Source organism: Cavia porcellus, unplaced genomic scaffold (genome assembly GCF_034190915.1).
Source record: "Cavia porcellus strain 051 isolate PalLab524CR breed Dunkin Hartley unplaced genomic scaffold, mCavPor4.1 scaffold_11, whole genome shotgun sequence".
NCBI classification, from domain to species: domain Eukaryota; kingdom Metazoa; phylum Chordata; class Mammalia; order Rodentia; family Caviidae; genus Cavia; species Cavia porcellus.
Window position 1 is genome coordinate 81,507,044 of NW_026947494.1, and position 15,771 is coordinate 81,522,814.

The 15,771-nt window shown below is 43.6% G+C and overlaps 1 protein-coding gene across 6 annotated transcripts in view; it reads left to right on the top strand.

Moving 5' to 3' along the window:
* The window catches only part of Prkdc (protein kinase, DNA-activated, catalytic subunit), a 169,808-nt gene that overhangs the window by 75,115 nt on the left and 78,922 nt on the right, over positions 1 to 15,771 (top strand). For all 6 annotated transcript variants that reach the window (XM_013148466.2, XM_063258530.1, XM_063258533.1 and 3 more), the window contains one exon: positions 7,770 to 7,897. In XM_013148466.2, the coding sequence (XP_013003920.2) occupies positions 7,770 to 7,897 (128 nt within the window). The remainder of the gene's footprint in view (positions 1 to 7,769; positions 7,898 to 15,771) is intronic.

Here is a 15,771-nt window from a genome sequence, read left to right on the forward strand (position 1 = left end):
AGAAAAACAGTCCACTTCTCGGGTTCTCTCTGGTTTTGCTGGTAGACAACCTGTGGAGACAGAGTCCAGAATTGCACTCATCTGTCCCAGCAAGCCAGCAGCTTCTTCATTGTGGGGAGTGGATAACCTCAGCAGGCTGCCCTGAGACCTGCCCTGAGACCATGGTCTGCACCCAGCCAGGAGCAGCCAGAGGAGACTGGCAGCAGTTCTGGGCTCTGATTGCTCCCTCCGTGCCAGAGGACTAAGTCCTCTGCTCTCAGTGCCAGCCAGTGCAGTCCTCCACATCCGCTTCTCCCTTCCACTGCTGTCTCTCTGCAGAGCCTCCGGAGTTTCCAGCCATCACCATCACTGTGACTGTGTCCCCCATTTTGAACAGCTCCTCTGTGCAGGGAGTCCTGGCTAAGGGCAAAGGTGCCACCAGCTACCACCTTCTTTGTCGATGTCGCTCCCGGCCGGCAGGAAGGACACACGACAAAGCCTGGCAGTGGACAACCTTTTCTTTTATTTTCCTTCTCCGTACAGCCTGCCCTGGGATCGCTCCCAGCCGAAGCCTCCTCTGGTCCGCTCCCCGCGGCTCCTTCTGGGCTTCTACTTCCGGGCTTCTTCTTCCCCCCCAGGGGTGGCACCAGTATATATACGGATACAGTGTCCAATCATGTTAAAGTAAGCAAGGCAAGCTGATTGGCTAACATCATCAGTTGCCAGGCAGACTATATTGTTGAGCGGGTTGCTTACGCGGTAAGCAGGAAACTAACGTGCTCGATGGGAGGGGTAATCTACCTCAGGCTTTACTCTTTACTACAGGCCTCACGTCCGCCAAGTGAGGCGACCGGGCTCGGGGCTGCGGCTCCCAACATCTCCCCCTTTTTTATTTTTTATGAATGTGCGCATCGTAGCCCTTTCTGGACTGGGTGCAGAGGCTTATGCCCTATGCGTAGGCCCACCGTAGGTCCTTGGCTTAGACCCTGGTCGGCCGTCCCATGGTCTGCCAAGGCCCTGAGGCCCTCGTCCTTTTTCTAGGGCCAGGCACAAACTGGACGGAACCTGGATGCACACAAGCTTGCACTCATTTCCTCTCTGTAAAGAAATCCCCTCGGAGAGAAATTTAGACCTGGGCAGCATCTAACAGTCCAGCGGCTTACGTGCAGGATGGGGTAGGGCCTGGCTTAGGTTGAGTCGCACCGGGGGAGTACGCTCTTACCCGTCATTGACTCTCCTACCCAGCTATGTCATAATTTTTTAGAGGAGGAGTGTGGGAAGCTCACCACCCCTAGACTCGGTCGTAGGCTAGGCGAGCGAGCCATGCATATGCCTGAGGATCTTCTTGTCCATTTCGGGCTACCGCTATTTCTATTCATCTTGTTGGTCGGTCTGTGATGGATCTCCGGTAGGGCAGGTCTGGTCTTCAGTCGAGGGCTTTGTCGCCCGTGTCAGTCTCTCCGGTACCCACAGTGGTTCTCGTCCCGATTCCTGTGGGAAAACACAAACCGCGCCTCGGTTCCAGCTGACCACTGGATCCGGGCCCATCCATTGTCCTGTCAGGGCATCTTTCCACTTCACCCACCCTTTATGGTTGGGGGAAGGGTTGCAGTGCTCCACGGCTGGGGAGCAATTATCATTATTTAAATTTAAAAAATTGTGTGTGAATAGTGCCATGGATAATCGCGCCTTTGGGGCCAGGCCTTGGCCTACTCCCCCTTTTTGTTTTTGTAAAATTTCTTTGAGGCTTCTATGAGCCCTCTCAATGATTCCTTGACCTTGGGGATTGTATGGGATACCATGTTTTAATTGAACCTCCATCATTTTGTAGAACTTATTGAAGGCTTTGCCTATATAGGCTGGTCCATTATCAGTTTTTAATATTTTTGGTTTGCCCCATGCGGCCCAAGCCGCCAGGCAATGATTGATCACATTAGACACTTTTTCACCTGTTTCTGCTGTTGCGAATATGACGTGAGAACAGGTGTCTGTGGAAACATGAACATATTTAAGAGTCCCAAACTCCTGTATATGTGTGATGTCCATCTGCCAAACATCACCAGGGATCAAACCTCGAGGGTTTACTCCCATCGGTATGGCAGGTTTGTATGTGGCACAGGAGCCACATAGTCGCACGATATCTCGTGCATCTGCTCTGGAAACATGGAAATGGTTTGCTAGTGTCCTGGCATTGACATGAAACTTATCATGGAAGGCACGGGCTCGCTCGATTGGTGTTAGTAAGGTAAAAATCCATAACGGGCGAGTGGCAGTATCAGCAGCTGCATTCCCCTGTGTCATGGGCCCCGGCAGGGATGTATGTGCTCTTATGTGGGTGGTGAAGACCTTATGGTGTCTGTTCTGAAGCAATGTCTGGATAGACAGGAACAGCCCAGCCACTGTGGAAGTGGATCTAATTAAACCGGCAGTCTCAAGCACTTGCATAGCATTGACCACATACCTAGAATCGGAGACAATATTAATGGCTTCTGAGAACCGTTTAAGAATCATTTTAACGATCTGCAGTTTCACCACCTGAGGCTGATCAGGTTCAAATTGTATGGTAACCGGGGGCTTGCCTAGGATCACATAGGCGCCTATCCCCGTCTTGGAGCCATCTGTGTATATTGTAGTTGTTGGGACTAATGGCTCAGAGGCAGTAACCTTTGGAAAAATTATAGGGTGCTGAGTAACAAATGACAAGATAGGGTCTTTAGGGTATTGATTGTTTATATCCCCATGGAAAACACATCTCAAAATGGCCCAAGTATCTATGCAGGCAGCCAGGGTCTTGATCTGGCTGGCGGTATAGGGTACTCGGATGGCTTGTGGTCCTGAGCCAAAATGTTGGACAGCTCTATCATGCGCCTCAAGGGCCAGTGAAGCGACTGCCTCTGGGTAATGCTCTATGACTTTTGCAGGTGAGACCTTAGGGTGTATCCACAGTAATGGTCCTTTCTGCCAAATCACCGCTGTGGGCTGTAGACTAGTCTGTAGCAAACAGACATCAAAGGGTCGCCCTGGTTCAATTCTGTGTAAGGTAGCCCCACCTAAGGCTTTTTCCACTCTCTGTAAGGCAGCTCTTGCCTCAGGAGTGAGCCTCCTGTGGGAGGCTATATCTGGGTCTCCCTTCAGAAGGTCGAACAGGGGTTTGAGATCTGAATTTGGTATATGTAAATATGGCCTAATCCAATTAATGTCTCCCAATAGCTTTTGCATGTCATTTAGGGTCCTAACGCCATCCGTCCTAATGGTGACCTTTTGCGGAGAGACTAGCATAGGGGAGATTTTTGCGCCTAAGTAGGTCACCATTTCTCCTCCCTGAATCTTGTCGGGGGCAACATGCAGATTAGCTTGTCTCAGGGCCTCGACCAACTGGCCAAGCATATTATTTAGCATGTCTGGGTCCCTGCCGCTGAGCAAAAGGTCGTCCATGTAATGCACACATCTTATCTTGGGAAAGGATTTCCGTAGGGGGGCCAGTAGGGAATCAAGGTAAATCTGACACATAGTGGGACTGTTGGCCATACCTTGGGGCAGCGTTATCCACTCGTATCTGAGATCAGGGCTTTCTTGGTTAATGGTGGGTAAAGTAAAGGCGAACCTATGAGTGTCCTCTGGATGCAGGGGGATTGAGAAGAAACAGTCTCTAAGATCTATAGCATAAACTGGCCAGGACTGAGGGATGGCTGAGAGAGCTGGCAGCCCCCTCTGGACCGCCCCCAGGGACTGCATCTGCGCGTTGACCGCCCTTAGATCATGGAGCAGCCTCCATTTGCCAGACTTTTTCTTAATTATAAAAATGGGGGTGTTCCATGGGGAGGTTGACGGCTTAATGTGTCCTAATCTAAGTTGTGTACTGACTATTTCTGACAAGGCTAATAGCTTCTCCTTAGGCAGGGGCCACTGAGGTACCCAAACCGGATCATTTGACCTCCAGGTGATTTTGATCGAAGTGGGTAGGAGAGCTTCTTCAGCGGCCCCTAAGAAAAACCCAGCCCTTGCCTACCTTTTTTGTTCTCTACTGGTATTGGGGATGTCCGACCCTGTAGGGCATTGCCCAAGCGTTTGCCGGGGGTATATCCCTGGTTCCTGAGTATATTCTTAGCCTGGGGGGAGCAGTTTGACGTAAGCGTGACATCCATCTGAGTGAGGATGTCCCTTCCCCATAGAGACACTGGCAACTGCAACACAAATGGTTGGAAATGGCCCTGATGACCCTCCTCATCGCACCAGAACAGGGTTGAAGCACTAACCTGAGGAGCTGACACCATCCCCAGGCCCTGCAGCGTGTTATCTGCAGTGTTGGTGGGCCAGTTGGAGGGCCAATCCTTTCTAGAGATAATGGAACGGTCAGCTCCTGTGTCTAGGAGCCCTGTTATATTCTTGCCATTGACCTTAAGTGAGAGCATGGGCCTTTTATCAAGTATTATATGGAGTCCCTCGAAGACTTCCCCTGAGGAACCGAAACCTTGACTTTCTCTAATTTTCTGCTTTGAGGGGAATCTCTTGTGGAGACTGGGGAGCAGCAAGAGCTGCGCTATCTTGTATCCTTTATTGATTACCATAGTACCCACAAGAGATTGAACCATAATTTTAATGTGTCCTGTGTAGTCTGAGTCTATGACCCCCGGGACTACTATGAGACCCCGAAGGGCCGTGGAGGATCTCCCGATCACCAGACTCACGGAATTTTCGGGTAACGGTCCCTTAAAGGTGGTTTCAACCACTTGAACACCCATATCAGGCACTAATATAAGTCTGGAGGCGACACTGAGGTCCACACCTGCTGACCCAGGGGTGGCCCTTGTTGAAGGCTGCCATCCTGAGCTGTCCTGTCTCTGGGGCGGGGGCCCGCCTGTGAAGGGGGCCCCCTCTGGCCGTTTTTTGGCCCTCTAGCATCTCGTCCACAAATACGGTTGCCCTGAGCATCAAAGACCGACCTACACTCCTCAGCTTTGTGTTATCCCCTCTTGCATCACCCACAAACATATGGTTCTTCATTCCTAGGGCGAGGCCTAGCATCTGTATTGTTTGGGCAATGACGTTTAATGTGTCCTGGCTCCCCGCAGGCAAAACACCCTTTAGCCTTACATTCCCCTTCTAACCCGCGAGGTCCCCTCTGCTGTACAGCCGCGGCCAGGAGAGCAGCCACTCCCAAGTTGGAGAGCGGCCCCCCTATCTCTCTACATATCCTAATCCAGGCGTTGAGGTCCTTGTTCTTATGAGGAGCTATCGCTGCCTTGCACTCCTTTGTACATTGCTCAAAAATCAGCTGCCTTACCAGCGGTCGAGCCACTCCCGGATCAGAAAATATCTTATCGGCAGCATCTTGCATTCGGGCCACAAAGTCAACAAATGGCTCTGTGGTACCCTGAATTATTTTTGAAAGACACAAGGAGGCTGTTCCGGCACCACTTACCTGCTTCCAGGCGCGGAGCCCTATGGCGTTGATTTGTTCATAGACAGCGCCGGGGAACTGAGTCTGATCATCAGCGTGCCGACCTTCTCCCATAAGCATTTCCTTGTTCCACCCCCGGTTTCCCCGACTGGCGTTTCTCTCAGCCTGCTCTGCAGAGAACTCTGCGTACCAGGCTCGCCAATCCAGGTAACTACCCGAGGGCAGACACGCCTTTGCCAGCTGAATCCAGTCCGCGGGGGTGAGGGGCCCAGAAGACAGGTTCTCCAGCATGGCAATGGTGTAAGGCGCAGTCGGCCCAAAGGTTGTAACTGCATTTTTAAGTTCTCTAATCTGCTTTATCTCAAAAGGCTCCCATGCATTACGTCCCTGGCCCATAGCTACTTGTACAGGAAATATCCCGTAGGGGCCACTATCTATCCCAGGTGGTGGATGTACCTCATGAGACAAACGTCCCCCCTGCCAAAGCCGCCTGTAAAAATACCGACCCGCCGGCGGCGGAGCATAAGACGGCGGCCGTGATTGGGTGGAAAATGGGGGCCCGTGCATCACTTCCTGTTCTGGCGAAGAGGAAGGGAGCTCCCGGGCGGCCGCCTCGTGGCGAGGGATCGCTTCCGGGAACAGCCCCCAAGGTGGGGCGGAAGGCTTCGCCTCCCTCTCGCGCCGGGGAGCGCTCAGGAGCTCTCTACTCCTCCGCAGACCAAGTTGAGCGGAGCGCAATTCACGGCGCAACGCTGGGAAAGAACCCTGCGACTCCTTATCGGGCGGCCTATCCTCTTGGCATCTAGGCTCCTTGGTCTCATCGTTGTCTAAGCCTTCCTCGTTCTCGGAGTCAGACGACTCCGAGGCTAGAGCCCCGTCCTTCTCCTTAGCATCTTTGTTCCCCTTGACGGGCCCCTCTCGGGAGCTCCCCGACTGGGCCTGCTCAAATACCCTGCGTACTTTTGTAAGCTCTTGAGAGCTTTCTCCACAACCACCCTCGCTCTTAGTGTTGCTACCTAGCATGTTTCCCATCTTTTAATATGTTACTCACCGCGTGAGGCCCAAGGAATCCGCCACTTACGCGTGAGCCTGAGGGGAGTCTAAAAGCCCTGTAGGTGCGCGCCACCCGAGCCCAGGCTTATCCCCAACTCACCTGTCTCGCAGCTCTGTACTGGAGCGTTGTCCGCTGTCACGTCTCGGGGGTGATCAGTCCCCGTGCGGGCCTCCAAATGTCGATGTCGCTCCCGGCCGGCAGGAAGGACACACGACAAAGCCTGGCAGTGGACAACCTTTTCTTTTATTTTCCTTCTCCGTACAGCCTGCCCTGGGATCGCTCCCAGCCGAAGCCTCCTTTGGTCCACTCCCCGCGGCTCCTTCTGGGCTTCTACTTCCGGGCTTCTTCTTCCCCCCCAGGGGTGGCACCAGTATATATACGGATACAGTGTCCAATCATGTTAAAGTAAGCAAGGCAAGCTGATTGGCTAACATCATCAGTTGCCAGGCAGACTATATTGTTGAGCGGGTTGCTTACGCGGTAAGCAGGAAACTAACGTGCTCGATGGGAGGGGTAATCTACCTCAGGCTTTACTCTTTACTACAGGCCTCACGTCCGCCAAGTGAGGCGACCGGGCTCGGGGCTGCGGCTCCCAACACTTCTTCAGTTCTCTTTTTACTCTCCCTGTGGGCTTCAGTTCACACTTCACTGGGTCCAGGGGACCCACTCCTTTCCTTCTTGTCTTCCTTACCATGCTACATTCCAGCATCTGGACGGTGACTCTCAGAAATGCTGTTTCTCTGCTGCTTACCACTCCACCATCTTTCCAGAAGTCCTCCAGGATATCTTTTAAAAAGCAGGACAGGGGCTGGGGATTTAGCTCAGTGGCATAAGCGCCTGCCTTGCAAGTCTGTGGTCGTGAGTTTGATCCCTGGTACCAGTAAAAATACAAAAAATAATAATAAAATAAATTAAAAAGCAGAACAAACCAACAGTGGTACAGACAATGGAAGAGTAAAGAGGAGAACAGTAGAATGTGGCCAGGACCCTGCCATACAATGAGAACTCTGAGAAAAGACAGGTTCTTCACAGTAAGAGGGCCAAGGAGGACTGACCTGGTGAAAGGAGGAGATCCCGGTGCAGGCGTGTTGTAGAGTCTCAGAACCTACAGACTAAAAGCAAGAACATCTGCAAAACCTAAAAAGAATCAAAACTTACATATTTAAGGAACGTTAATAAAGCAGGCATTTCATGCTGCAAAAATAACAAAATTATTAGCATTCTAAAGTGTTATTTAGAATTCTGTTGCATTTCCTTCTCAACTTTTAAAATTAGAATTGTTAAAAAGTACAAGCCAACAAAATTTTGTTGCTGCTGATTGTGGATTTGTTTTAGTTTCTAGATGCATTGGAATTATCTCAGAGTCCTATGCTGTTGCAATTGATAACTGAAATTCTTTGTCGAGAACAGCACCATGTTATGGAAGAATTATTTCAGACTACTTTCAAAAGGATTGCCAGAAGGTAAGTCATTTTACTGAAAGCACAGGAGTTGTAACACATTACTTCTGGGTAAAAGTACCTTCCCTGTTCTGCAGAACGTTGAGTGCCAGTCCCTCAACATTTCTTATTTATTTTTTCTTAAAGACAAATTTTTATTTTGAGATTTTTCATGTACACATACCTAGAGCTTAAGAAAAGGTCCATGTGAGGCTGCAAATAATGAACTAATAGCTTCTCAGCTTTATTCCTCCCTTTAGCTTTTCTCTTCCACTGATGTAATTTAAAACAAATATTTGCCTCATTGTTAATTCACCTGAGTTCTTCTGCTTTTATCTCCAAAATGGGATTATCATTTAAACAAAATTACCAGTAAGTTCATATTCTGATGTGTAATCTCAAATGGTCTTATACTCTTGGGTATTTCAGTTTTGATCCAAATGTGATCATTTCACAGTCAGGTCTCCTAAAGGAGACTTCATCTAGAGCAGTCCTTCTCCTTCATTAATTTTTCTGTTGTTATTGAAAAAGTCTAGACACTTACCTGATACAGTGTCTTCTTTATGGATTCATTTGAGTCTTGCCTGGTTCTGTTAACTTGTTGCTCCAGTCTTGGCTTCCGGTCATGGAGAGTTAAGTCTGCGAGTTCAGTTTGACTGATGTTCTGTGTTTCATGTTCAGGTCACTGGGGGACACCTGTTGTCTGGTTGCTTTTCTCCTGAAGATACTAAAGTTGGCAGCCACGTTCTTTATAGAGCATTTTCCTAATGGTTTAGTGTATATTTGTATTAGTTATAATCCCTCAGTTATTTTATTCAGAGTTGCAAATAACCATTTTTATGAATTTTAAATCCACTTTAAATTAAGTAGTTGTAATTATACTATAATGGACTTCAGGGAGAACATGACGGACAGATAGCAGCAGCTACAGAGGCACTCTGAAAGAGCCAGCTTAGAATTCAGGAATGGTGCGGAGTAAGGAATCATAAGCAAGTGGAGATATGCCCTGCTGACCCAAGAACGAACTGGGCTGAGAGAAACCAACTGGGAATGCAATCCTGGTGCTATAACAGGAACAGAAAAACCTCAGTGTGGAAACTGGAGCCCGTGCCATTGGAAGCCGTGATTTGGGTTTCCTGCCACCGCTGCTGTGTCTACATCGGCTCGGCAGGGAGAGAGATGCATGGAAGCTCTGAGAACGGGAAACTGTGAATGGAGTTGAAAGCAGGACGGGCGGGGAGCTGTGCATTGACTTGCGGTGAGTGAGAGAAACTGGGACTCTTCCATGATTTAGGAGACTCCAACAGGACATTCTGGGACCAGGCAGACTTGCGGGAATAGGGCGCTGCAGTGACTTCAGCCACGTATCCCCCTCTCAAGTGGGATTGGTGAGCAGTGCCTAGCCTACGTACGCTGCTGGCTGAGACCCAGTAGGCTAGCACAACCCAGATCCCAGCACCTGAAGGTGACCTGGAGGGGCGGGCCCCGCATAAGCTGCCTGGTCTGCAACTTCCTGGTGCGCTGTGGTGGGCGGGAACACCTACCCGGCGCAATTCAATCAGACTGTAGCTGACAGGGAAGGAGCTGGGCCTCCTATATACACTTGCATATATAAGGAACAAAGAATATGGGAAGAGGCAACAACAAGAAAGGGTCCTCGGCCCCCAATCCTGAGAAAGAGGCAACAGCAGACACAGCACCAATCGATATAAAGCACTATCTCCAGAGCCTCATAGACAAGTTCAGGAATGAAGTTATTAATGACTTAAAGCTACACATAAGCAGAATAGTTAGAGAAATGCTAAGCACCATCCAAGAAAAAACAGATGGTGGAATGGAAGAACAGAAAAAGAGGGGAGAATTGTTTGATGGAGAAAATAGAGAAAGCATAGAATACGTGAAGCAGGTTCAAAGAGATTACCAGGAAACTAAAAAGTCTATCAAAAACTGGCATAACAGCTTGAAAGAAACTAAGGACAGACTATCTGAACTGGAGGGCAGATTTGTAATATGGGAGAATGAAATGAAAAACTTCTTAAGAATAACAAAGAAACAAACAGCAATAATACAAAGACAAGAAGATGATAAGAGGATCCATAACTTAAGGATTAAGAACATAAAAGAAGAAGTAGGGACACAAACAAATGGACTACAAAAGCTACTTGCAGAAATAATCCAGGAGAATTTTCCTAATTTAGCAAAAGGTAAAGATACTCAGTTGTATGAAGCATACAGGACCCCAGCTACCTACAACCCAAACAGAGCAACACCCAGGCATATAATAATTAAAATTCCAGAAATCCAATACAAGAGCAGAATATTAAAAGCTGTCAGAGACAAGAAACAGATCACTTACAAGGGAACACCCATCAGAATTACAGCAGATTTCTCGGCACAAACCATCAAATCACGAAGAGCATGGGGGGAAATAATTCAAGCTTTAAAAGATAATAACCTCCAGCCAAGATTGATATATCCTGCACAACTATCCCTGGAAATTGATGGAAAAACAAGGTGCTTCCAGGATAAAGAGGAACTAGGGGAATATGCAAACACCAGTTCATCTCTACAGAGAATACTGCAGGATATTCTAAAAAAGAAAAATACGAAGAATTCAGAAATAGTGGCAGAGAGGCCACAATGAATGGAGCAGAAAAAAAAATGAAGAAGACAAACTGACAACTAATGACAGAAAAAGAGCTCAACAGAAATGAGGCAGAGAAGATTGGATGATAGGAACAGCTATTTTGGAGAAAATGACGTCTTAATAGGTAATACTGATTTAGTATCATCTTATTTTGAAGTCTCATCAAGCTTTTGTTCTTCTGTCTCCATTGGTCTACACAGGTTGTATCTTATTGGATTTTATTATGTATGATAGTATAAGCAAAAACTTTTATAGACAAGGAGATTATATAGAAACCATTGTTTATTTTCTGTTAGTTGATTCTAAATACCCTGTAATACTGTCATTCTCTTGAATGGTTTTACATTGTTTTGATATATTTGATGCTACAGTATATGAAGTTATACTCAAAGATTTCAAGGAAAGAGACAATATGGTAACTACTTTTATGTCGGGATTATCTTGTGGTGAAACACTATTTTGCTTAAATGGTTATGTTTTGATCTGCACTGTTTTGCTGTTATGCCCTCTTTTATCTCAATCTCCACTCCATTATTTACTTTTTTATTTTTATCCTTTTAATTAAGGGAAAAATAAAAAATAGCAGGATATATTATAGTAACCCACTTTGACTTCCCATTATCTTGATTTAAAGCCCTGTATTGCTCTCACCATCTTGTTTTGACTGATGTCCCTATATTCTGTTTTACTTGATAGTACCAGTTTCGAGAGTTTAGGCAACAGCTGTGAAGATAGTGGGATTCATTATGATGCCCATTCTGGTTGACAATTATCTACTTCTGAAGACCTGTAATGTCTCCAATGTTTTGGTTCTGTCGGTTTTATTCTTTACTGTTTTGTTCAATTTTATTATAACTGATGTTATAGGCAATTCTATTAGAGATAGCATGAGGCATTATGGTAACCATTGTTGATCACCTTGTATTATGCTTTTACATTGTATATTATGTCCACCCTTTTGATTTGACTGACTCTGTTCTGTTATGTCACATTTGGTTCTACTCTCTTCCAAAAAAGTAATAAGAACTGTGGGAGCAACAAAACCCAAAATGTGTAATTGTCATTGTACAAAAGAGAGGAAAAGAAAGTGCTCTAAATGATATAACTGCATGTATATTTAAGTGTATAAGATAGATAATGATATCACTGAGTTCTGTTGGATTATTGAACAGAACTGTTTGCAGTCTCACTGTTGGAATGTCCACTTTATAAGCTTTAATTTTGTAACTTGAACAATTATTTCTAAGATGACAATGTGTAATCCATTAACTAGTGATTTCCTACTGTTTATTTTTTTCTGCAAATCTGAATAACTTGTACCCTTTCTCTGCTTTTTTTCTTTTTCTCCTTAAATAAAATTTAAAAAAAAATTATATTATAATGAAGAAATTGTGCTCATCATTAGGACAATTTGCTTACCTAAAATATAACTTACTATTTTAGAAAAGTAGGATATACTTGATTATTAACTTTAACAGTAAGGGCTTAATAGCAGTAGCTACTTCTGGTTATAAACTTTCAATGAATTTCCAAAATTGGCATTTATTTATATTGAATTTATAAGTATCTATAAACTTATTTTAGAGTTACATTTTAAGTATCATAAAATGAACCATTTTAAGTATATGACTGGGTTTTTTTTAAGAATTTTTCAGAGCAATGCAACCATTACTAATTGGACATTTTTATACTTTAGTAACATCTGCACAATCTTTTATCATTGACTCACACTCAACCCAAGCAACTGTTAATTTTAATTTTTAAAAAATTGAATGTACCTTTCTGTCATAAATCTGCCTTTTCTAAACTATTCATATAAATGGAATCACATGATCTCTTATGTTTGGGTTCTTTATTCAGGCTTCTGTATTGAGGCTCACCATGATAAGAGCATAGCCTCCAAGTGCTAGGATTACAGGCATGTGCCACCGTTCGTGGCCACACACTCCTTTTGAGCACACATGAAACATTCTTCCAAACAGACTACCTTAGTCACTTTCCACATCTCTGAGACATAATACCCAGTACCCAGAATTTATAAGAGGAGAGATGTAGTTTGGTTCACAGTTTATAGAGGTTTCAGTCCTTAATCTGGTGGCTCCAAGGTGGGACAGCATGGCAGAGGAAGAACTGCTATCATCATGGTGTACAGAAAGCAGAGAGATCAAGGGAACCAAGGATACTAGGCCATAAAACAAGTCCTAGTACATTTAAAAAGATGGAGGCAGAGAGAGAGGAAGAGTAGGGAAAATAAAAAAATTAAGATGTGCTATGTACATGTAACAACTTCTCATGACAAATTAATCATTACATATAGTAAGTATACTAATAAAACATTTTAAAATAATAAGATTAATAGCATACAAAGTATATTCTCTGACTGCAGTGATACCTAATTAGAAATCAACATCAGAAGGAAATTGGGGGGCTTCTTAATAACCAACTGATTGATACCACATTTTAAAATAATCTTTGAGTCAAAGAAGAAATTACAAGCAAAGCCAGATAGTATTTTGCTCTGAAAGAAGTAAGAATAAAACATACCCAGATGTATGAGATGCAGCTAAAGCAGTGCTTAGAGGGAGAACTGTTATCTTTTAATGCCTGTTTCAGAAAATAAGATCTCAAATCATATAGCACTTGGGAGGCCAAAGCAGGAGAACCCAGAGTTTGAGGCCAGCCTGGGGCATATGAGTTCAAGGGCAGCTTGGACTCTGGTGGAAGGGGAGGGGGGGACGGCAACAATAAAAACTTAAACAAAAAACCAATAATCTGAATTTTCTACTTTAAAATCTAAAAAAGAGAACTAAACCAAAGGCAAACTGAAAGAAGGGGAAAATAAAGATTAGAATAAAACTTAACATTATAAATAGTAGAAAATGGTAAGAAAAATTAATGAAACTAGAGGTTATTATTTGAAATTGATGAATTGTTAGACCAAAAATAAAGGAAAAATGTCTTATGGAAATCAGGAATGAAAGACTGATTATTACTACTGATCTCTCAGAAGTTAAAAAATTGAAGGGAATTTTACAAGCAACATTATACCAAAAGTTTTGCAAGTAAAGTAAAAGGGGCAGATTCCTAGAAAGTCACCAAAACTGACTCAACATGAAATTTAAAAATCTAAATATTCTTAAGCATTAAAAGTCTTCCCACAGAGGAATACCCAGATACCTTTACTAGTGAATTCTATCAAACATTTAAGAAGAAAAATCAATACTTCATAAATTCCTCAGGAAATAGAGGCTGCTTCCCAACTCCTGTGATGCCAGAGCCAGAAAAAACCATCATCACAAGAAAACTATAGACAAGTGTTCCTTATGAATGTGGATCCAAAAACCCCCAAAATATGTTAGCAGTCTAAATCCAACATTTGAACACATCATATGTCATAACCAAGTGAGGTTTACTGTAGGGCTGCCACACTGTCTTAACACCTAGAAAGTAGTTAGTGTTGGACACCATCACCAATAGAATAAAGGACCAAGGCCAGTTGTCATTTCAGTAGATACAGGAAAATTTGATACCTTCCTTTTTCCTTTTGTATTTAAGCAAATCTATACTTTTTACTGTTCTTTATCATGTAGAAGTATTGTATTTTGAAAAAGCCCTCTACTAATAGACTTTGGATTCCGTCGTTTACTATTAGGAATAATGGCGCAAAAAAAAAAAAAAAAGCCACAGGTAATAGCCATGTGCTTATATGATTTTTATATATGACCAGTAAAGTTTTGAGGCAGATTAAAGCAAAGATTATGCATGTCTTTGTTTGTTTGCTTGTTTTTTTTTTTTTTATTTTAAAGAGATTAAGACAAAACAGGACCTAACAGAGCAGAACAATGTAAGCAAAACAGTATTTCACCAGAAGACAACCCATAATTAACAGTAACTACCACGATGTCTCTTTGTTTGAAATAGTTGAGAATAACTTCATATACAATAGTATCAAACATAACAAAATAGTATAAAAACATTCAAGAGAAATGAGAGTATTATAGGATTTCAGAACCAAATATCAGAAAACAAACAATGGCTACTATATTATCTCATTTTCCAGAGGAAATTTGTTTATACTTTCACATGTAATACAATCCAGTAAGGTACAACATGATAGAGCCAATGGAAACAGAAGAGCAAGAGCATGGCAGGTCTTCAGGCATGTCTTTGTTTGGACTGCTGTAACAAAGTACTACAAACTGGATGACTTAAATTTATTTTTTGCAGTTCGAAAGCTAGTTCAAAATCAGATTCCATTTCTGGCAAAGATCTTGTTGCTGTTTCATAGGTGGTGCCTTCACACGGTAGAATGGAAACGGGGTGCCCTCAGGCCTCTTTTGTAAAGGTACCAATCCCCTGGGACCCCCATAACTTACAAACCCCCAGAGGCCTCTCCTACTAATACCATTACCTTAGGGTGAGGATTTGGGAGGGGCATAACCATGGGGTCCATGGTAGTGCCCAGTGAATATTGAAACGTGTGTGGCATATAGTAGTGTCTTAATCAGGGTGTGACACTTGCCTTAAAATTTTTACTTAAGTACCCTTTGTATATCATATTTTACCCTGGTTAATATCTAAGTTCAGAGCATTAGAATTTTAATGACCATTTCATTCTAACCGTCTTAATAGGTAAGGAAACTTAATTCTACATTTCTTTTTTATAATTTTTTTTATTTTAAAAGCAAAAAACGGAAAAAACGATATAGAATTTTAAAAAAATACAGTTAACACTAGTTAATATATTACATATTGTTATCTTGAAAGTAGTTGTTCAGATTACAAGATTTAAGAATGAAAAAAATGATCCTTTTGGATGAACAGAGATTAATAGTATAGATATCTATCTTGTATATTTTTACATACACACATATATGTCTATGTATACATATGTATGTATGTAATCTTTTCCCTTCTTTTCTCCTTTCCCCTATCCCAGTTGTTCTTTCCTTTTGTTCTTATAACTTTTTTCTTGTTCTTTTCTTTTTTAAAACAAAGGCTCACTGTGTGGTCTAGGCTGGCCTTGAACTTGCTGCCTTCAAGTTGCAGTCAGGAACATACCACAAATGTCCAGCTGTATTCTTTTTTTTTTTTTTTTTTTTTGGTACTGGGAATTGAACTCAGGACGTCACACTTGCCAGGCAGGTGCTATGCTGCTGAGCTATATCCCTGGCCCCAACCATATTCTTAATTTATAGATTTGTAGACAAAATTTTAATGCTGATTATTCAAGTATTTTATTTTTCAAGTG